Source organism: Schistocerca gregaria, chromosome 11, assembly GCF_023897955.1.
Source record: "Schistocerca gregaria isolate iqSchGreg1 chromosome 11, iqSchGreg1.2, whole genome shotgun sequence".
Lineage (NCBI taxonomy): Eukaryota > Metazoa > Arthropoda > Insecta > Orthoptera > Acrididae > Schistocerca > Schistocerca gregaria.
In genome coordinates this window covers 148,724,293-148,746,806 of record NC_064930.1, presented here as the reverse complement: position 1 = coordinate 148,746,806, position 22,514 = coordinate 148,724,293, and the positions used below count along the sequence as shown (strand labels likewise).

At 44.0% G+C, this 22,514-nt stretch overlaps 1 protein-coding gene across 1 annotated transcript in view; it reads right to left on the bottom strand.

Moving 5' to 3' along the window:
* LOC126295473 (neuralized-like protein 4) overlaps positions 1-22,514 on the bottom strand; it is a 254,899-nt gene that overhangs the window by 184,848 nt on the left and 47,537 nt on the right. The window contains exons 5-8 of the mRNA XM_049988010.1: positions 17,673-17,883; positions 12,065-12,200; positions 9,784-9,984; positions 4,982-5,122 (exon numbers count right to left, since the gene is read on the bottom strand). Of these exons, the coding sequence (XP_049843967.1) occupies positions 4,982-5,122; positions 9,784-9,984; positions 12,065-12,200; positions 17,673-17,883 (689 nt within the window). The remainder of the gene's footprint in view (positions 1-4,981; positions 5,123-9,783; positions 9,985-12,064; positions 12,201-17,672; positions 17,884-22,514) is intronic.

Genomic DNA, 22,514 nt, shown 5'->3' with positions numbered 1-22,514 from the left:
ATGAAGGATGGGAGACTGCATGTAATGGGTTGAAGGTGTCAATCTACGTAGGCAGAGATACGTTCTGTGGGGGCTCGGTAACCAGCTACAATGGGGTGGCCAGGATGTTTGGGTTTGTGAATTTTAGGAAGAAGGTAGAAGGTAGAGGTACGGGGTGTCAGTGGGGTCAGGAGGTTGATGGAGTCAGGTGAAAGGTTTTGTAGGGCGCCTAAGGTTCTGAGGATTCCTTGAAGCTCCGTTTGGACATCAGGAATGGGATTATCTTGGCAAACTTTGTATTTGGTGTTGTCTGAAAGCTGACGCAGTCCCTCAGCCACATACTCCTGACAATCAAGTACCACGGTCATGGAACCCTTGTCTGCCGGAAGAATGACGATGGATCGGTCAAACTTCAGATCACAGATAGCTTGGGCTTGAGCAGCGGTGATGTTGGGAGTAGGATTAAGGTTTCTTAAGAAGGATTGAGAGGCAATGCTGGAAGTCCAAAATTCCTAGAAGGTTTGGAGAGGGAAATTTTGAGGAAGAGGAGGTGGGTCACGCTGTGACGGAGGACGAAACTGTTCCAGGAAACAGTTCCTTCCCTACAGCCTAGGTTTTCGTGGCAAACGAATCTGCTCCAGTCCTGAACCCCTGAATCATTACACCAACAACCTGAAAACAGCTTTCGCATCCCGCAACTACCCTCCCGACCTGGTACAGAAGCAAATAACCAGAGCCACTTCCTCATCCCCTCGAACCCAGAACCTCCCACAGAAGAACCACAAAAGTGCCCCACTTGTGACAGGATACTTTCCGGGACTGGATCAGATTCTGAATGTGGCTCTCCAGCAGGGATACGACTTCCTCAAATCCTGCCCTGAAATGAGATCCATCCTTCACGAAATCCTCCCCACTCCACCAAGAGTGCCTTTCCGCCGTCCACCTAACCTTCGTAACCTCTTGGTTCCTCTGTATGAAATCCCCAAACCACCTTCCCTACCCTCTGGCTCCTACCCTTGTAACCGCCCCCGGTGTAAAACCTGTGCCATGCACCCTCCCACCACCACCTACTCCAGTCCTGTAACCCAGAAGGTGTGCACGATCAAAGGCAGAGCCACGTGTGAAAGCACCCACGTGATTTACCAACTGACCTGCCTGCACTGTGACGCTTTCTATGTGGGAATGACCAGCAACAAACTGTCCATTCGCATGAATGGACACAGGCAGACAGTGTTTGTTGGTAATGAGGATCACCCTGTGGCTAAACATGCCTCGATGCACGGCCAGCACATCTTGACACAGTGTTACACCGTCCGAGTTATCTGGATACTTCCCACCAACACCAACCTATCCGAACTCCGGAGATGGGAACTCGCCCTTCAGTATATCCTCTCTTCTCGATTTCCGCCAGGCCTCAACCTCCGCTAATTTCAAGTTGCCGCTGCTCATACCTCACCTGTCTTTCAACAACATCTTTGCCTCTGTACTTCCGCCTCAACTGACATCTCTACCCACACTCTTTGTCTTTACAAATGTCTGCTTGTGTCTGTGTATGTGGGGATGGATATATGTGTGTGTGTGTGTGTGTGTGTGTATACCTGTCCTTTTTTCCCAATAAGGTAAGTCTTTCTGCTCTCGGGATTGGAATGACTCCTTACCCTCTCCCTTAAATCCCACACCCTTTCGTCTTTCCCTCTCCTTCCCTCTTTCTTGAAGAAGCAACCGTTGGTTGCGAAAGCTTGAATTTTGTGTGTATGTTTGTGTGCCTATCGACTTACCAGCGCTTATGTTTGGTAAGTCACATCATCTTTGTTTTTAGATATATTTTTCCCACATGGAATGTTTCCCTCTATTATATATTTCCTTATTGCCCTTTCTTGTTAACAGTATCGGCTTATTCCCAAGAATAAGCAGCTTTCCCTCAGTTAATACTCGGCAGAAATCCAACCTGCATTTGGATTGGACTTCTTTAACTCTTGTGCAGAAAGGTGCGCAGTATACTGCTGCATCCATTTTCAATAAGCTTCCACAAGAATTCAAAAATCTTAGCAGTAATCCATACGCTTTCAAATTGAAACTGAATAGTTTCCTCATGGGTCACTCCTTCTATTCTGTTGAGGAGTTACTTGAAAAATTAAGCTGATTCTTGTGTTATATTTATGACTCAACTTCCTTTTGGGTTCATAAATATTTTATTTTTATCTGTAATTACTTTTATGGGTTAATTTCAAGTACTGACACATTCCATGACCTTGGAGATTTGCTCCTCAATTTGGTTCTACGGAACTTGACGCGTCAATAAGTAAATAAATTACAATGTGTAATGCTACCAATTCAGTTATGCTCCCTGTTTTGATATACATGCCGTAACTGCAGAAAATACAATTTCTAGGAAAACTTCAAAGCAGATTTTTTTGTAAACTTGCGAAGGACATTCCGAATAACCTGCTTTTCGTCACTTTTTAACTGTGTTTGTCTTCGTTATTCACAACAGAGCCAGAACCAGCATCAGCCATTTTCACTCTGCCTACTAACAATGAGACCACAATGGTGCAGAGACTGCATCTGTACAAGATTTTTTGGATAAAAGCTTCACAGCTAAAGCACGGTTACGAAAATATATCATGTCTTAAAGGATCATTTATTGTGACATACTAACAATATATCTAATAAGTAGGACCTACTTCCAAGACTTTAACATCACCAGTGTTTGTGTTTTATGGCTGCTGGCCAATTATCACATTTGTGTTTGTTTAGATCAATTTCATTCTTATGATGAACAAAGTAGTAGTTGTGGTCTTTCTGTCCAAAGACCAGTTTGATGCACTCTATCCTGTGCAAGCCTTCTGATCTCCCAGTAACTACTGCAACCTACAACCTTCAGAATCTGCTTAGTGTGTTTCTCTCTTGGTCTCCCTCTACGATTTTTACCCTCCACGTTTCTTTCCAATACTAAATTGGTGTTGCCTCGATGCCTCAGAACGTTTACAAGCAACTCCTCCCCAATTCTATTCAGTACCTCATCGATAGTTACGTGATCTACCCATCTAATCATCAGCATTTTTTTTGTACCACCATAATTCAAAAGCTTCTATTCCTTTCTTGTCTAAACTGTTTATTGTCCATGTTTCCCTTCCATACATTGCTACACTCATACAAATACTTTCAGAAAAGACTTCTGAACAGTTAACTCTAAACTCGATGTTAACAAATTCCTCTTCTTCAGAAACGCTTTCCTTGCCGCTGCCAATCTACGTTTTATATCCTCTCTACTTCGACCATCATGAGTTATTTTGCTCCCCAAACAGCAAAACTCCTTCACTACTTTATCTCACTTCCTAATCTAATTCCCTCAGCATCACCCGACTTTATTCGACAACATTCCATTATCCTCGTTTTGCTTTTGTTGACTTTCATCTTATATCCTCCTTTCAAGACACGGTCCATTCAGTTCAGCTATCATTCCAAGTCTTTGGCTGTCTCTGACAGAATTACAGTGTTATTGGCAAACCTCAAGGTTTTTGTTTCTTCTTCATGAATTTTAATTCCTTCATAGTATAGGGGTAAAAATTCCCCGTTTGAAGTGTCCCCCCCCCCCCCCCCCCCCCACCTCAAGTTCAGAATGGAGTTTTATACTCTGGTGCAAAAAGTCACACAAATACCGAGTTTGAAACATGTACTAGTATACGTAGTCAAGCCATCATTTGTCGTCGTTAACAAAAAATCACAACAAGTACTTTACTGATTTGCTTCAAATGTTTACCCGATACTCTGAAATATGGAGGAAAATGGTGCATATATTTATTTAAGAAATATATGTAATGGGAAATGTTGTTGGCAGAACATTTGAAAAGTTCTTGGCTGCTATACTTCCACTTTTTATACGATACATTAATAAATATTCAGACGGACCCGGTATATGTATACTTTTAAACAACAATGTACACGTTTTGGATTAAAACTGACTGTGTGAAAGAAAATGCTGCGCTGTTCTGTAAAAATAAGTGCTTTCATTTTTTTTCCCTGCAGTCAGTTTTAACTATGATAACTGGAGATCTAATCAATGAGACAAATTGTTTCTCCCACATATATTCTTTCTCCTTATGTACCATTTGAAACATAAATCATATACACAACACTGTGCTGTTTTGTTCTCTCCCTCTCTGCAAGTTTAACAGAAAACAGGAAAGATGTATTTATGGTTTATTGGCTTATAATTAGAATACCAATGCAAAATTTGAATTGTCCGTAACTTGCAGCCTGATAGGTACCTCTCACACCTCAGGTACACAAATAAACATGAATAATTGCAAGCAATTTACCCATTCATTTTAGCTGACTAATTCACAACCATACATATTTACCAAATGTGAAGTTCATCAGTATTGGATAAAAAGGCAACTGAGTAGCACAGGAGACGGGACATATAGCCGGACGTGTTCAATATGCCTCGAGAGACTCCTCCACTGTGGGATTTACATTAACCCTCTAAATCACAGGTAATTTTCTGATATTTCCATACAAATTTGCAGGGCATTTTTAATCAATAATTGCAGTAGTTGTATGGTCAGAATTAAATGCAAATGGTGCAGGAAATGCAAAAATCATGTACAATATTATGAAAGCACAATAAACTTAGAAATAATTTTTGAGAGTGCTGTATATCTTGAAACAAAGTTCCATACACAAGCTCAGGAATACGGTTTAAAAAAACTGCCAGTACGAGAAGGTATATATGTAAGTATTTAAGTGGGACTCGAGAATATGTAAAATGGACTCCCAACTTTCAGACACGAAAATGGCAACCGCCAGTATTCCCAAACGACAGAAAGAGATCTGATAAGAAAATAGCAGCCTATAGCATTCCGGAGCAACAAAACAGTATTTGAAGCGAAAATCACGACTTCCGACGTGCAGACGGGGCAAAAATTACGAGTCGCCAGCGGCCGGAGGGTCGAGACGGTGCGATGCGGCGCGGCGCGCGGGCGAGATCGAGCCTCACCTTGACAGTCATCCCGTAGAGGTCGACGACGCCCCAGACGCGGGACGGCACCTTGCTGGCGGCCACGCCTTGGTCCAGCCCGTTGATGAAGTAGTGCAGGTTGCCGTTCGCCTTGCGCACCATGCCGATGCGGTCGCCCTCCTGTGGAAATTTACGGCATTCCGTGAGCCAAAACTGCACAGAGACAGTGTTCTAGAGTAACTTCTGTGACATTAAATCAGTGCACGGAGCAAGCAGTAAGGGGCACTAGTAACTAGTTTGGATAAGGAATTGGAGTTCAGGGAGAACAATTAAATTTTAATTGGAATGTAGAAAAATGTTATTTTACAGTTTCTAATGTTTCCAGCAACATAAAAAACATAACGCTCGTGGAATTTTTGGTACAGCAATAGGATCCTCTCCAGCACGCCGTACGGACCCGATGGGAATATGAGATGGGCAAATTCTTCTGACTGGTGAAAAAACTAAGTAGCATGTAACACAAAAGTCACTCGACAAATGTGGGAAACGACATCGAGGCAGTACACACGAGGCCTTCTTTCTGTTTAGAAACAGCAGAATGTAGCCGATTTGGGTCGGTGTTCTTTACTATTTGTAAATCGAATTTTGTGTCGCACAGTACACAATTTACTTAGGTAAATTGAAAATTCATCACTAGTGCATTATAACGCAAACCGACAAAATGAACAAAGTAAGCACAAAAACAATCAACTGTTACAGAACATTGAGAAACAATTTCTCTTCTAACGAAGACACAGTGCCACATCACGCATCGATCACCCCGTGCGGGACTCGGCTTTCGCACCTCTGTTTGTTGCTACTGTCCGACCCGATCAAAACCCGCATCATTAATGGGTGCAGGATATAAGCACTTTTCTTTTGAGGCTGTGCAGTGTCACCTGCTTCTGTGGATATTCGACCACATTTTCTCTGACAACTTTTGCATTCTGAAGTAATGCACTGGCTATTTCCAGCTGAAAGGGGAGCACAGACATCAGCTATTCCTTCAGCTACTGACACTGTTGTTTCTAAAGAAGTCTAGCATTGACAACAAACGTCCATAAGATAAAAGACGATTCTGAGAAAGTATCTTCTTGCCCTGGTATTTATTCTGTACACTGGACAAGCATATCCAGAAGATTAAAACCCTCCACGAATTTACTGTACTTTCTGACAGTAACGGCTTGCTCACACTGATATAAGCTTTTTCTTTAACTGACCATCTTTTTACAGTACCCAAAGGCTGAACCCTAGTGTAAAGTGACATTAGGTGCCCATTTCTATCGTCAAACCACTTGGCACAAGCTATACTGTTCTCTGCATCTATTTTGCCCCGTTTTCTTCCAATTTTTCTCTGAGCTCGGGATAGGCCCCGCCACTGTACCGGACATAACTTTGCAGCATGTCTGTATACCCCTTTTCCTCACCAGAGCTACTAAAAATAGATGCGAGGAAGTCTGTTTTTTATGGTCAGATACAACTTGTGACAATACCACCACTAATTCCCAGGCTGCTATCAATAGTAATGCCTTTTCCTACATACTTCACATTTCAAAGTTGTGCAGTATGTCACTGCTGCTGCTTTTTGCAAGTAATTTTATTCTCCACTTACGTGGTTTATTTTTCACAAAATACTTCAGTGAAGAGTGTCCTTTGAAGGGAATAATTATTTAATCTACAATCAGATGTTCATCAATTCCTACTTTTTTTAGATTTTGTTCTAAGACAGTGATAAATGGGTAAACTCCGAAAAGCGTACTGTGATTTGTGTCTTCTCTCGGCAGAAGATTACCATTATTTACAAAATTAATGTAGTTTGCAGGTTGCCAAACTTAGACATAACCTCTGAAATTATTTCAAAGTTTCAATGTTCAGTCCAGTAGAAGTTATAGGAAGGAAGTATCCCAAAAAGTTTCTCCGTTTCTCACAAATTGGTAATTTTACTGCTTAGTATTTTTGGGGTTACATACATAATTGTTTCTCGAGCAATCTGTGCTAACATGTCATCAGGAAAAAAGAATTTGCAAGTACTATATGGCTATCAATTCTTCATAACGTTTTGAAAAACTTGCATTGCACTGTGTGTCACAGTCAGAGAAATCACGGTCCCAACTTGTCCATATTACTGTAATTGTCATCTTTTTATTCCGGACCTTTCAGCTTGCGGAACATTATTCAAGTCAGCTGTCTCATTAGAAACATTAGCATCATTCTGCTGTCACTGGACAATAGTCCATGACCCCAGCACAGCTCTCATTATTAATTATGTCTTGCGATTCCAAGTTTTCAATTTGCTCATCTGAAAATTTCAAAAATACCTCATCAGACAGCTCACCATTCAGAAGTTACTCTAGGGTCTTCGTCTCCAATAATTTACACAGTAAACAAAGTTATTAATTTGTGTGTTATTTTTTGCACACAATCACATTTACCGTGCTGCTTGCAGACAGCTATCACCTTCTCCCAGGGGCCATATGGACCCAATGTTTTAGAACGTCCAACAAAACAAACTACACTGAAGCACCAAAGAAACTGGTATAGGCACACATATCCAAATATAGAGATATGTAAACAGGCAGAATATGGTGCTGCAGTCAGCAATGCCCACGTAAGACATTAAGTGTCTAGTGCAGATCACTTACTGCTGCTACAATGGCAAGGTATCAAGATATAAGTGAGTTTGAACGTAATGTTAAGCTTGGCACACGAGCTACGGGACAATTTTCCCGTACAACCATTTTACGAGTGTACTGTGAATATCAGGAATCTGGTAAAGCATCAAATCTCTGACATTGCTGCAGCTGGAAAAAAATCCTGCAGGAGCAGGACAAGCAACAACTGAAGAGAATCATTCAACGTGATCAAAGCTCAAAGCCTTCTGCAAATTGCTGCAGATTTCAATGCTGGGCCATCAAAAAGTGTGAGCATGTGAACCATTCAATGAAACATGATTGATACGGGTTTTCTGAGCCAAAGATCCAGCTCTCCCTGCTACTCTATCCTGTGCAAGATTCTTCATTTCCAAGTACCTACTGCAGCCTACATCCTTCTGAATCTGCTTAGTGTATTCATCTCTTGGTCTCCCTCTACAATTGTTACCCTCCGCCATTCCCTCCAATACTAAATTGGTGATTCCTTGATGCCTCAGAACATGTTCCATGTTCTACCAACTGACACCTCCCTTGAATCCAGTTGTGTCACAAATTTCTTTTCTCCATAATTCTACTCAGTGCCTCCTCATTAGTTATGTGATCTACCCATCTAATCTTCAGCATTCTTCTGTAGCACAACATTTCAAAAGTTTCTATTCTCTTCTTGTCTAAACTATTTACCATCCATACTTCATTTCCATTCATGGAAATATGTTCAGTTAAGACTTGCTGACATTTAAGTCTACATTCGATGTTAAACTTCTCATCTGCAGAAACACTTTTCTTGTCAGTGCTGTTCTACATTTTATATCCTCTCCCCATCAGCCACCGTTTATTTTGCTCCCCAAATAGCAAAACTCCTTTACTACTGTAAACGTCTCATTTCCTAATCTAATTCCCTCAGCATCACACGACTTAATTCAACTACATTCCATTATCCTCGTTTTGCTTTTGCCGATGTTCATCCTATACCCTCCTTTCAAAACACTGTCCATTCCGTTCAGCTGCTCTTCCAGGTTCTTTGCTGTCTCTGACAGAATTACAATGTCATCGGCAAACGTCAATTTTTTTATTTCTTCCCCATGGATTTTAATTCCTATTCCAAAGTTTTCTTTTCTTTTCTTTACTGCTTGCTTAATATACAGATTGAATACCATTGGGGATAGCCTACAACCCTGTCTCACTCCCTTCCCACCACCGAGTCTCTTTCATGCCCCCTCGAGTCTTATGACTGCCATCTGGTTTGTGTGCAAATTGTAAATAGGCTTTTGCTCCCTGTATTTTACCCCTGCCAACTTTCAATTTGAAAGAGTATTCCCGTCAAATTGTCAAAAGCTTTCTCTAAGGCTGCAAATGCTATAAATATAGGTTTGTCTTTCCTTAACCTATCTTCTAAGAAGTTGTAGGGTCAGTACTGCGTTGTCTCTTTACATTACCATGGAATCCAAACTGATCTTCCCCGAGGTCGGCTTCTATCAATTTTTCCATTCGTCTGTAAAGAATTCGCGATAGTATTTGCCAGCCGTGACTTATTGAACTGATAGTTCGGTAATGTTCACATCTGTCAACCCCTGCTTTCTTTGGGATTGGAATTATAATATTCTTCTTGAAGTCTGAGGGTATTATGCTGGTCTCATACATCTTGCACACACCAGATGATAGAGTTTTGTCATGGCTTACTCTCTCAAGGCTGTCAGTAGTTCTAATGGAATGTTGTCTACTCCCAGGGCCTTTTTTTGACTTAGGTCTTTGGTCTTCATGCAGTATCAAATCTCCCATTTGATCTTCATCTACACCCTTTTGCATCTTTGTAATATTGCCCTGAACTACATCGCCCTTGTACAGAACCTCTACATACCCCGTCCAGCAATCAGCTTTCCTTCTTTGCTCAGTGTGATTTGCATTCATTTACACATGCAACTTACTATAGCTCTTAGCCTAATTCTCATTTCTCTGACTGCAGCTAACCTGACGACCTTTTAAATGATACCGCACATGACCTGATAAATTTGCAAAATGCCGTTGTGGTAGTTTCTTTAATACCAAATGGGGGTGGCCGAGAAAAGGTAGTTATTCCGCAACATACCGCAGAAGGGCACCGGCGAGGCTCCGAACGGTGGAAGTCGCACTCTCGAGCCTCGAGACACTCACCCACAGCTCGTCCAGGTTGAACTCGCCGTACTCTCGGCGCGCGCCCTTCCCGTTGGTGAGGATCCCGCTGCCGGACATCATCGTGGTGCCCGTGCGCAGGTTCGTCATGGTGGCGGGGAACGCCAGGGCGGCCGGGTCGTGCGTCGTCACGCCCACCTCGATGCTGCCCGACCACTTGTCCACTAGCCGGTCGATGCGGATCTGCGGCACAGAGTGCTGCCTCAGCTCGGCACCGACTCCGCGGCTGCACTGCCCTGGAGGTCGCGTGTTCTCCCAGCTTGCGGTGTGACAGCACCGCTTTCACTGAGGTGCGACTCCACAAATTTTGGTAACCGGTCAGAGGAAAAACAGGGAATATGAATGAGGAAACAATTTTCACAATGTTCTGCAAGTATTTTTTATTACATCTCTAACTGGTTTTCTTCCTCTCAGAGCGCAGTCAGATGACAACTAAAAGACACACAAATTACTGAGACATTAGCAATACCAATACACACTGTCTGCAAAGGGAGATGTTACATTTTTTCTTTGTTACAAGACATCTGGTTGTACGCCCTGAGCTGCCCGTAAAAATACTATGATCAATTTAAAAGGCTTTTTGGTGTATTTCTGAGTGCTGATTTCAGATAAATTATGGAAAATGTCAAATCAGATGCAGTTTTTAGATACCTTGAGCATTTCTGTGAGGTATGCAAAATGTAGCTATGTCAAACAACAGAAAATCCAGGGTGGAATGTAACAATATTATGAACAGGAAAGTTGCTACTCACCTAACAACAGAGAAGCAGAGTCACAGACAGGCACAACAAAAAGACTACCAGAATATAAGTTTCTATTAACAAGGCCTTTGTTGAAAATAGATGACACAGACCCACACTGTGTGTGTGTGTGTGTGTGTGTGTGTGTGTGTGTGTGTGTGTGTGTGTATACCTGTCCTTTTTTCCCCCTAAGGTAAGTCTTTCCGCTCCCGGGATTGGAATGACTCCTTACCTTCTCCCTTAAAACCCACATCCTTTCATCTTTCCCTTGCCTTCCCTCTTTCCTGATGAAGGAACCATGAGTTGCGAATTCTGAATATTTGTGTGTGTGTTTTTTATTTTATTATGTCTATCAACATACCAGCGCTTTCTCCTTTGGTAAGTTAAAGCATCTTTGTTTTTTACACACACACACACACACACACACACACACACACACACACAGGGTATTTATAAATGAATATTGGGGTTTTAACACTTTATATTTATTACATTAAACTTACAGTTATAAATTATATGTAAAATGAAAGAGCAGCTCAAACAGTTTAACCAAGAACCTTATAAATGTTGAATGTGAGCACCATTTGTCACACAGCACACACCAAGTCTACAGCCAAGCGCCAGATAGGCCGCAAGGGCCCCAATGACAGGGCTCGCTTTGCACGGCCTCCACGATCACCCGAAACAATGCCGTGCAATTTTTTCCTTTGGGGCTTTGCCGAGGATCGTGTGTATGTGCCTCCACTACCAGCAGACCTCCCCGAAATAAGAAACCGGATAGGAGCAGCTGTTGCTACAATCACTGAAGACACACTTATGAACGTTTGGAAAGAACTTGGCTATAGACTTTATGTGTGCCGTGGGACAAATGGTGCTCACACTCAACATTTAGAAGGTTCTCGGTAAAACTGTTCGAGTTGCTCTTTCATTTGACATATAATTTATAAATGTAAGTTTAATATATTTAATATTATGAAGTGTTAAAGCCCCGATACTCATTTATAAACAACCCGTATGTATAAAAAAATGAAATAAGTCTGTCGACACGTACTTCCGCTTTCTCGTGAGAGTAGCTCGAGTTGAGGCCACTAATTTTCTTTTTTATGTCATCAGCCGTGCGCCTGGGCCGTATCTCACGGCTAATGACCTCTGCAGTTTTTTTGTATCTCTCTAGTCTTCTCAATCTAATGTTAAGTGGCTCATCAGCTCCATACATTTCTATTTATTTTGTAGTTGACGGTGGGCACGAATTAAAATTCGCAGCCATGTTTACAAAAGCACTACTGGTGACAGGAAGCTGCAGTGACGCTAGCAATCCGAGTGGTAACATTTCACACTGCAGCGAACAGAAGACGAGCGGCTTTTACGACCAAATCTATGGCGAGGCTCGAGGTCGGATGGTATTTATTTCCGGACGGGCGAGACTTGACAAAGTTGCGTATTACACCGTCAAACTTCTTCGACACAAATATTTGACGTACCAACTTCGACAAAGAAATACGACAGTGTAATACTGGACTTACCTCGAAGAGCTCGTCGTCATGCAGGGGGCGGTGCGTCATGACGACGCCGTTGTTGAACTCGTCGAGCGGCCGCCTCCTCTCCGCGCTGCGACCGCCGCAGGAGATGCGCACCAGGCTGCCGCAGCGCTCGTGGAACCTGCGGGCACCTGCGGTCAGCCTGGCGGTGGACAACATCGGTAACCTCCGGGTAAGGAGGCCCAGCTGAGCCGTACACTGTGCACATATACCCAGTCCTACAGAACTGGAGCAGACACAACCTGCCTGTTCCCCGAGACCTGTGGCAGAGGCACTTTACGATATTCGGTGCCTTCTGGGCTCTGGCTTCCAAATCCCTCAGGTGTGGCAACCACGACAACTCGGGTCAAAAATGAGGCACAGAAAGTGAGTCTTTAAAATGCAGAATGGTGTGTCTCAGGTGCATGTCAGGTAAATTAAAAATCAAAGACATGATGAGAGCAATTAAAAAGCACACACACACCCACACACGCACGCACGCACACACACGTATATATAATGTAGTGGGACTTTGAATTTCGCCGCGCTACACTAGTTTTTTCAGATATAAATTATACCGTCGCAGCGGTACGAGTGCTCGAAGGCAGAGAAAATACTAAAATTGTAACTCTTTTTTTTTTGGTTTTCTATCCATCTATTGTGTCTCAAGAGTGGAAGCTTAATGCAGATGTAAAAATTTATTAGCTGGTCTTGGTCTGATTAAGACGAAAAAACTTATTAATGTGTAGACATAGTGTGGAACTTATGAAATTCCAAGGATAAATGGCATTCAGTGTCAAAATGATTTTCATTTGTATAAATTAGTGATTCCTGGACGATTGCAAGATTTCGGAGCAGCTACAACTTTTATGCAGCAATGAAGTAGGAGATTTTTTAAGACCTGCACGCCGCACGAAAGGAGACATGTTAACATGGTAAAGGATGAACTCTTATCTACGCCACTTCCCCCTGTTAATCACATTTTGTTATTCTCTGTTCTCCTACAAATAATTTTTGTAGTGGAAATTGGTTTGACTTTTGCTCAGAAACGCCACAAGGACCACCCCAACAATAGCTTTTCCGAATCACGAAGTCCGATAAGTTTTCTGTAATACGAAGTCCGATTTGCATTTCATTGTTACTATTTTTCACGGTCATTAACGATTTTAAAAACCCAATTTTTATTCACTTTACAGGACTCCCTACTGGTGATGGCAAAGAGGGTAACACTTAAAAACACTAACCCGAGGGACAACATTCTTCTGCTCGTAACGACCTGACAGTACATCACCGAGTCGGTCCTAGAAAACCGCCAACACGGGAAGGACCGTACGGAGACGGGGAGGCAGCCACGGGTGTCACGTCAATGGACTTGCGCGAGAATACCGCGTCTCCGAGTCGTGTCGTACATTTTATCGATACAGAAGAATGCGCAGATACGGTGACATTCACGTAGGAAAACTGCCGAATAGCCGCCTCCGGCAGAGTCGGGTCGTCGACAGTGGACCTAAATCTCTGGAACCCGCACCGTAAAGCTGCCCGCCTACCGACCCGGCCGGATGACAGTTAACTGCGCAATCCGGGGTCTCTCCTTCGCAGCTCGTCGAGGTGACGCTCCGGTAACGGCCGGGACGTGTGCGGTCCTTTCCGGGACTGAGGAGGCGTGTCAGAATTGCCTCTCTGCACTAGCCGGGGAAGTCGCCGGTCTGCCACACATGATTAAAATATTATATAGGTCTCTACCAGTTACAGTATGACAAGACACACAAAGTGCCGAATCCGTCTCCCGTGTGGAAAAGGGAAGACTCTGTCTGTCTAGCCCCTCTAAAGCTGCAGATTACTAACGGATCATTCAATTTTAGTTTTAGATAGCAGTTGAACTGTTCATTCTTAGGGTTCTGCAGCTCAGCCACTAAGAGGCAACCCACGTAGGAGCTCTTCGATGCCACCCCACCTGTCCGCCTGCCCCACAGTTGAAAACCCTTTTCCTCAGGAACGGGTATACGCACAGAGTCGAAATTTGTGTCTCATTCTGAGGTCTGCGGTCCCTCGACGATGTAAAACTTTTGAGCTTCTGAGTCAATAAGGTCGCAAGATATGGCCATTTGTGACAATTTTTTTTATACTCGCAAACTGACTGTCAAAATCCACGGAGTCCTTCCCACTGACCTAGAATCGTACAATTTGGCAAGAAGTGAGCTTTCACAGTACGAGTAAAGGGAAAAAGTTCTGAAAATTGCGAAACTGTAATTATACCACTTTTTTTGCCATTACAACTTACATTCGTTCGTCATCCATCAAAGGTGTAATAGAAAAACATTACTTCATTCAAATGTAAAATTAGTTGTCACGTGTCAGTAGGTAAACAATAAATATTTTATTAATTCTTTTCTCTCAACACTTATAAGCTTAAGTCCTCTGCTCACCCCTTTTCGTTTGTTGCTGCTAGTCTCACAAACTACAGCAAAGATTTTGATACGGTCTGGGAATTTGAGGGACCGATACCCGGCTGGTATCTGTACCAGGCAAGAAGCGCCTAGATTCCCGACTCCCAGGTCGGACGAACTGTGCGTGTACGCAACTACATTTGTATACAAACCTCAGTTCACAAGCCCTATTCGCACTTGACCAGCTTTTATTTTTTTTATTTTATTTATTGTTTGTTCTGAATTAAACCAATCTGTGGGAGTATCAGAATCAAAAGAGTTGTGCGGTCCTCGTAGTTCTGGTGGCATTAGAATCGATCTGCAGTCGGCCTAAAATGCCACTTCCCTAAATTTCAGAAACGGTGCTCCACAGAAAGAGCGTCATCTTCCCTCCGGGGCTTCTCGTCGAGTTCAGTAATAGTCGCGTGCCGATTGAACCTACCGGTAACAAATCTAGCAGCACACATTCGAATTGCTTAGATGGCTTCCTTTAATCTGACTTTCTGGGGATCCAAAAAACTAGCAGTACTCGAGAATGGGTCACACTAGCACTCTACACACCACCTACTTTGTAGATCAGAGCTAAGTTTCCCCGTAATTCTCCCAATGAAATGAAGTCCAGCACTCACCTTCTCGACTACCCACCCGATGTGTCCACTCCATTGCAAACTGCTTCTGCTCTTTGACGAATTTTTTGATGCCTATTATGTACAAAATACTAATTGAGAAGTTATTTCTTACATTTTCTCATATTTTACATATTTTTTTCACGTCTCTCAAGAAGTGTAAAAGCAAGGTTTTACTGCACTGCATTTTTAGATACCAAGGTGTACACACGATACACGTGGACAAAAAGAAAAAAAGATCCCAGATTTTTCCCAGATCTCCTGGTTAAAACTGCACTTTTCCCCATGTGAAAATACACTTTTTCTATGATAAGCGACAGTGTACTTTCCCTTAGAGCTGTTTAAATATCAGTCTTGTGAATGGTAAAGGTTTTACACACCGGTTTAGAACTTCCCGGTACTTTAGAAAATGAAATTTGGCAAAAGGCGTGGGAGGGAGGGGCAGCAAAGAAGAAACGTGTTTTGGAAAGATCTTTGATGTGCAGCAACATGCATGTTGCATATTTTCATATTACGATACACCGCATATTTTCACATTACGAAAGTATAAATTAGAATTCCAACAAACACAGCATGTTAGTTTGCGAAGCATTAAAATAGAGATTGCAATATACTATTGTAAGCCAATGATAGCTCACGTCACATCATCTCGCCAGCCAATGACAGCAGATATTCAGTGCCAAGGACACGTGATGTAGTCAGCTAATAGCAACATCACTGTTAAGTAGCATGGACACACAAACAAAAAGAGTTTACGGTTTAAATTAATGTACACAGAGTAGCTACAAGAAACACGTAATTTTCACTTCTAATATTGGTCTTTAACGTTAATAAGCTACAAGAAAAGCTAAGCTTTCACGTATAACTTCGGTCTTTTTAACGAGTGTCACACTTTACAATACACACACGAATGTGCTAGTAAAAAAATGGGTTCGTTTCAAAAGTTGCCAGAGAGCGCCAGAAAACAGGCGTTACTGTGGGTGGGCAGCTACAATGACATAGGAAGTTCATATGTTCGTATACACATAGCATTAAGAAATATTACATAACGTCATACGAGAAATAGGACATCAGAGGATACTCCGAGAGCAAACGAATTTCGTAAACTGTACTAAAATGCATAATTCGGCTTAAAGGACACATTTGTATGTCCAGATTCACAATGAAGTAGGCCCCAAACTCATTAAGCGTTTCAGTGCACTTTTTAGGATGGAAATTTTCTCAGAGTACCAGTACTGTATCGTCTCACATTCGGTTCATTATGACGGCATACGTGCCAGAAGATGAAAACGTGCGCTCTAAATTCAGTGAACAGTTTAAACTACCCAATAGTGTGAATGAAACACTTAGTTTCTTATAAATCGATTGCATCTGCGGAAAAAAAAAGATTAGTAGAAGCCAAACTTCTTTAGCAAACCGACAAAAAACTTCACTGTTGTGCAAGGCTATCAATGTCCGACTGCCAAAATGGTGAAAATAAAATACAATCAGAAGACTAAAACTAATAACAAAATTTAGGCTCCATAATTCTGTGAATGTATTTTAATTCAGTTGATAGCTCACGGCCACAGGAATCCATTTTGTTTTCATTTGACGTGTGAACTGTAAACAAAGAGGAAACAGCAAAATCACTAAACGTAAACAAGGGCAACCGTCCCCCTTCCCACTATCACCCAGACTGTTATGTACGTGCGCGAATCTGGTAGCTCAGGGGCGTCGGAAAATTTTTTCTGTGTAGCGTGACCGAATCTCGCTACTGCACGGCCACACTCCGAGAAGCCAGAAGTGAAAGACGGAGCTGCTAGCTGCTCCGAGAGCCCGCCGGCAACTGCTCAAAATGAACGTATTGCAAACAGCTGTGATGTCGCCCTGATCTGAAGCAGTCTGCTGTTACGAAGTATTCCACAGTCTCCATCCTAAAGCCTTCGACAGATTTTGCTTTCAGTAGGCGCTCAAGTGTGCACTGTGTTTCGTTACTGTAAATGGAGCATTTCCTTTGCATCTCAAGTTCCATTTTGGTTTTATTCTCTCGTTTACATTTTATTGCTGAATTATTATTCTACAGTAGCGGGATACAGTAAAGTTTGTTGTTACACTATAAATTCTTGCCAGTCAAAACCACAAAAATTTGAATGAAGACTAAAACACTGTAAAATTCCTGGAATCCTAAAAAGTTCCAGGGTTTTTCCACCCTTTACCTCAGATAAAAAAAATTACAGTGTTTTTCCCGTTTGTCCCGGAGTGTATACACTACGGATACATTAATTATCTCTAAAAAAAAAAGTTGGCAATCCAAGTCACAGCTTACACATCGATGAAAAGGCTGAACGAGTACGCAGAAGCAGTCCCACCTGGAAAGCTATTGAGAAAATTTGTACACCTGGCACGGACAAAGGCGTTAATTCCGTTCGACAGAAGAACTAGTGGTAAAAACAATCGACTGGCCACTCATTCTTTAAACACAGTCAGCCGGGCAGTCACACTCGTTTCCAAACTTTACACCCACTACCGACACACGGCTGCCAGTATCGCAACCTCGGCATTGCAACATCTGCAGCTCACCTCAACCTGTCTGGAGGGGGCGACACTTCCGCATCCTCCGCGGCGACTACGGACGGCGGCACCGACCCCTCTTCGAACACGATGACGTCGCGCCGAGTGTTGGCGACATTCATGTTGACGACGAGGTCCGTCACCAGTGCCGGCTGCTGCTGCCCGTCGGCCGGCTCGTACGTTCCGCAGCTCGCACTCAGCTCGACGTCGAAGTCGGATCCTGCGGGGCAGAAGTGTCACACCTCTCATTCTCTCGACAGGCAAAACACTTACACGCAGCACAATGATAGGATTAAATTAAACGAACTTGGACTCGAGAGACTGCAGAGGATACGCGAAACGGTGCCCGGTTACCAATTTTCATCCGAACTGTTCGACAGGTCCGTCCGTTTGCTCCGAAACGGAGGCCGACATCGTCTGCCGCTTCCGGGAGGTCGGCGACATGCCGTGGTGACGGAATCGAGGCACGCGCCCCGCAGTCTTTCTCGAACAATCTCACAGAGACTATTTGGTAACAAAATTTATTTCTGCAGTGCTTATAGCTTTAAATGTCATCTTCACGTGAAGTGCCCGTCACTTCGTTAATAGTCACAGTTATTGGAATATCTGCATTAACGTAAAATATTGCACGAAATTGGAAAATTCTGTGGCGAAAAGTAAGTACATAATACGTTGCTGCTACGGAATTTAGCTAGTGTATTGAAATTTTCTCTTTACTCGGTTGGAAGGATCTGTTTGTCACCAATCTCGAGAAAACTGATCTTACACAGCACGTTGATTTGTGTGTGTGCTTAATTAAGCCAGAATGAAATATCCACAACATTCCTAATATATCATAAACAGTCTGAAATATGAAAACAAGACTTTGGGAAATGACACACACACACACACACACACACACACACACACACACACACACACACACACACACACACACACACACACACACATGGCGGGGGGGGGGGGGGGGGGGGGGTAGTGTCAGACAGGGTGGGTCGAGAGTGAGGGATGTGAGAGGCAGGGGAGAGATTGGGAGTAGGTGGCTATTGGCTTGGAAGGAGGCTGGTCTGCCAGTTAGGAATGTACAGGGCAGGGATGGCAGGTGTATCGGTAGAGGCCTGCGGGACGTGGCACACTTGGAAGGCAACTCGGGTGGTCAGCGGTTGTCGGTTGGGCGATTAACAAACCAAACTACTCGGTCGTCAGTCCCCGTTTCCTGAAACGGACCGGTCTACACGACTGTAGATCAGGGAACCTATCGTGCGAGACCCGGGCAAAGAAAACCCTGATGTCTACGGAGGCAGCATAAGGACTCGAAGAACGAAGGGAGACAGAGGAGGAAAGGCAGGTGACACGGGCACCGGAATGCGGAGAGAGTGACTGGAGCAGAGGACGTGTCGTAGAGATAACTCCCTGGTTGCAGACGGAAGGGTCGCAGATGGCGCTCGTTGCGAAGCGGCCACTGCCACGTGCCAAACTGCGGGACAGTCCGGTCTGTTCTCGACAACTATTTGATGGTGGCCATTCACCCCGCACACCAAAATAATCCCTCCCCTACAGACCGGCCTTCGACAGATGACACATCTGCAGTGACGAGAACTCCCTGCCCCGGTATGCAGAGGATCGTGCCGAGGCCTTCACAGACGGCCAATACCAGCGCCGCCCGCCCCCCCCCCCCCCCCCACCCGTCGCATCCCCGCGCACCACCAAACCTGTCGCCGCCCTCCGAGAACTGGCTAGAAAGGAGCATCCCCACCCCTGGCACCCAGTGCCGGGATGACCTGACCGCACCCTTCACCCGAGGCACGATTATTTCTGCCCAGACACGAGTGACGTCTCGAGCGAGATCGTTCCCACCCCTCCTACAGTGGTGTTCTGTCGCCCACCCGACCTCCACGACATCCTAGTCCACCACTATGCCACTCCAAATCCAAAGCTTTTGAAACAGGGATCGTATCCCAGTGGAAGACGGGGGTGCGAGACCTGCGCGATCCACCCGCCCGGCACTTCCCGTTCCGGTGCTGTCACAGGCTTATCCTACCCTGTCAGTGGCCGGGCTACCTGCTAAAGCAGCCGTGTCGTGTGCCAACTTTGGTCCAAACACTGTACGGCCTGTTACGTCGAAACGACTACCGACCGCCTGTCCACCGGGACAAAAGGCCTCCTCCATCTGTCGTCGAGAACGAAGTAGACCGAACTGCGACACGACGTGTGACCGAGCACGACGATGAGCTCAATCTCGGTGGCCGCTTCACAACTTGGGCCGCCTCCTCTCGGCTACACAGACGGGAGTTGTCCCGCAACACGGCCTCCGCCGCCATAACTGCCGGGTCGTTACTCTCTGTTCCCGCTACCCTCCGCCCGAAAGTCCCCGTCGCCCCCTCCCGAACCGAGTAGCTTTTGGCACGTACTGCTTCCCAGCGGCCCCTACAGTTGCGTGCAGCCCGTGTAACTGCCCGCTCTCCCTCCCACATTCCCAGCCGGTAAACCGGCCGCCTCCCTCCGAGCAGGTACCCACCCACCCCACTCCCTCTCTCTCTCCATCTCTCCCCCTCCCCTCTCCCTCTACCCACCGCATCCAGAACACCCCCACCACCATCAGCACACCTGCCGAAAAGTAGCATTGGGATTGAGAATCCAGCCGCAAAAGACTCTAGTTTGTCAAAGCATAACTCTGAAACTATTCAGTTTTCCTTCTTAGCGTGTGTGTGTGTGTGTGTGTGTGTGTGTGTGTGTGTGTGTGTGTGTGTGTGAGCGCGAGCGAACGACTTGGGCTTCTGTGCTTCTGCTTTTTGGCAAGTGGCACCTATTAATCGATTAGTATTTACATTCTATATTTACATTCCATAAGAACCAGAGGTTGTACAGAGTTTCAGGGAGAGCATAAGGGAACAACTGTTAGGAATGGGGGAAATAAATACAGTAGAAGCATGGGTATGTTTGAGGGATGAAGTAGTGAAGGCAGCAGAGGATCAAACAGGTAAAAACACGAGGGCTGGTAGAAACCCTTGGGTAACAGAAGAGCTACTGAATTTAATTGATGAAAGGAGAGAATATAAAAATGCAGTAAATGAAGTGGGCAAAAACGGATACAAACGTCTCAAAAATGAGATCAACAGGAAGTGCAAAATCGCTAAGCAGGGGTGGCTAGAGGACAAATGAAAGGATGTAGAGGCTTATCTCACTAGGGGTAAGATAGATACTGCCTACAGGAAAATTAAAGAGACCTTTGGAAAAAAGAGAACAACTTGTATGAATATCAAGGGCTCAGATGGAAACCCAGTTCCTACCAAAGAAGGGAAAGCAGAAAGGTGGAAGGAGTATATATACAAGGGCAATGTACTTGACGACAATATTATGGAAATGGAAGAGGATGTAGATGAAGATAAAATGGGAGATATGATTGACAGAGCACTGAAAGACCTGAGTCGAAACAAGTCCCTCGGAGTAGACAACATTCTATTGGAACTACTGACGGCCTTGGGAGAGCCAGTCCTGACAAAACTCTAGCATCTGGTGAGCAAGATGTATGAGACAGGCGAAATTCCCTCAGACTTAAAGAAGAATATAATAATTCCAATCCCAAAGAAAGCAGGCGTTGACAGATATGAAAATTACCGAACTATCAGTTTAATAAGTCACAGCTGCAAAATACTAATGCGAATTCTTTACAGACGAATGGAAAAACTGGTAGAAGCCGACCTCGGGGAAGATTAGTTTGGATTCCGCAGAAATGTTGGAACACGTGAGGCAATACTGACACTACGACTTATCTTAGAAGCTAGATAAAGGAAAGGCAAACCTACGATTCTAGCATTTGTAGACTTAGAGAAAGCTTTCGACAATGTTCATTGGAATACTCTCTTTCAAATTCTGAAGGTGGCAGGGGTAAAATGCAGGGAGCGAAAGGCTATTTACGATTTGTACAGAAACCAGATGGCAGTTATAGAGGTCGAGGGACATGAAAGGGAAGCAGTGCTTGGGAAGCAAGCAGTAAAGGAAACGAAAGAAAAATTCGGAGTAGGTATTAAAGTCCATGGAGAAGAAATAAAAACGTTGAGGTTCGCCGATGACGTCGTAATTCTGTCAGAGACAGCAAAGGACATGGAAGAGCAGCTGAACGGAATGGACAGTGTCTTGAAAGGAGGGTATACGATGAACATCAACAAAAGCAAAACGAGGATAATGGAATGTAGTCAAATTAAATCGGGTGATGCTGAGGGAATTAGATTAGGAAATGAGACACTTAAAGTAGTAGATGGGTTTTGCTATTTGGGGAGCAAAATAACTGATGATGTTCAAAGTAGAGAGGATGAAAAATGTAGACTGGCAATGGCAAGGAAAGTGTTTCTGAGGAAGAGAAATTTGTTAACATCGAGTATTGATTTAAGTGTCAGGAAGTTGGTTCTGAAAGTATTTGTATGGAGTGTAGCCATGTATGGAAGTGAAACATGGACAATAAATAGTTTTGACAAGAAGAGAATAGAAGCTTTCGAAATGTGGTGCTACACAAAAATGCTGAAGATTAGATGGGTAGATCACATAACTAACGACGAAGTATTGAATAGAATTGGGGAGAAGAGGAGTTTGTGGCACAACTTGACAAGAAGAAGGGATCGGTTGGTAGGACATGTTCTGAGGCATCAAGGGATCACCAATTTAGCATTGGAGGGCAGTGTGGAGGGTAAGAATCATAGAGGGAGACCAAGAAATGAATACACTAAGCAGATTCAGAACGATGTGGGTTGTGGAAAGTACTGGGAGATGAAAAAGCTTGCACAGGATAGGGTAGCATGGAGAGCTGCATCAAACCAGTCTCAGGACTGAAGTCCTCAACAACAACAAAAACAA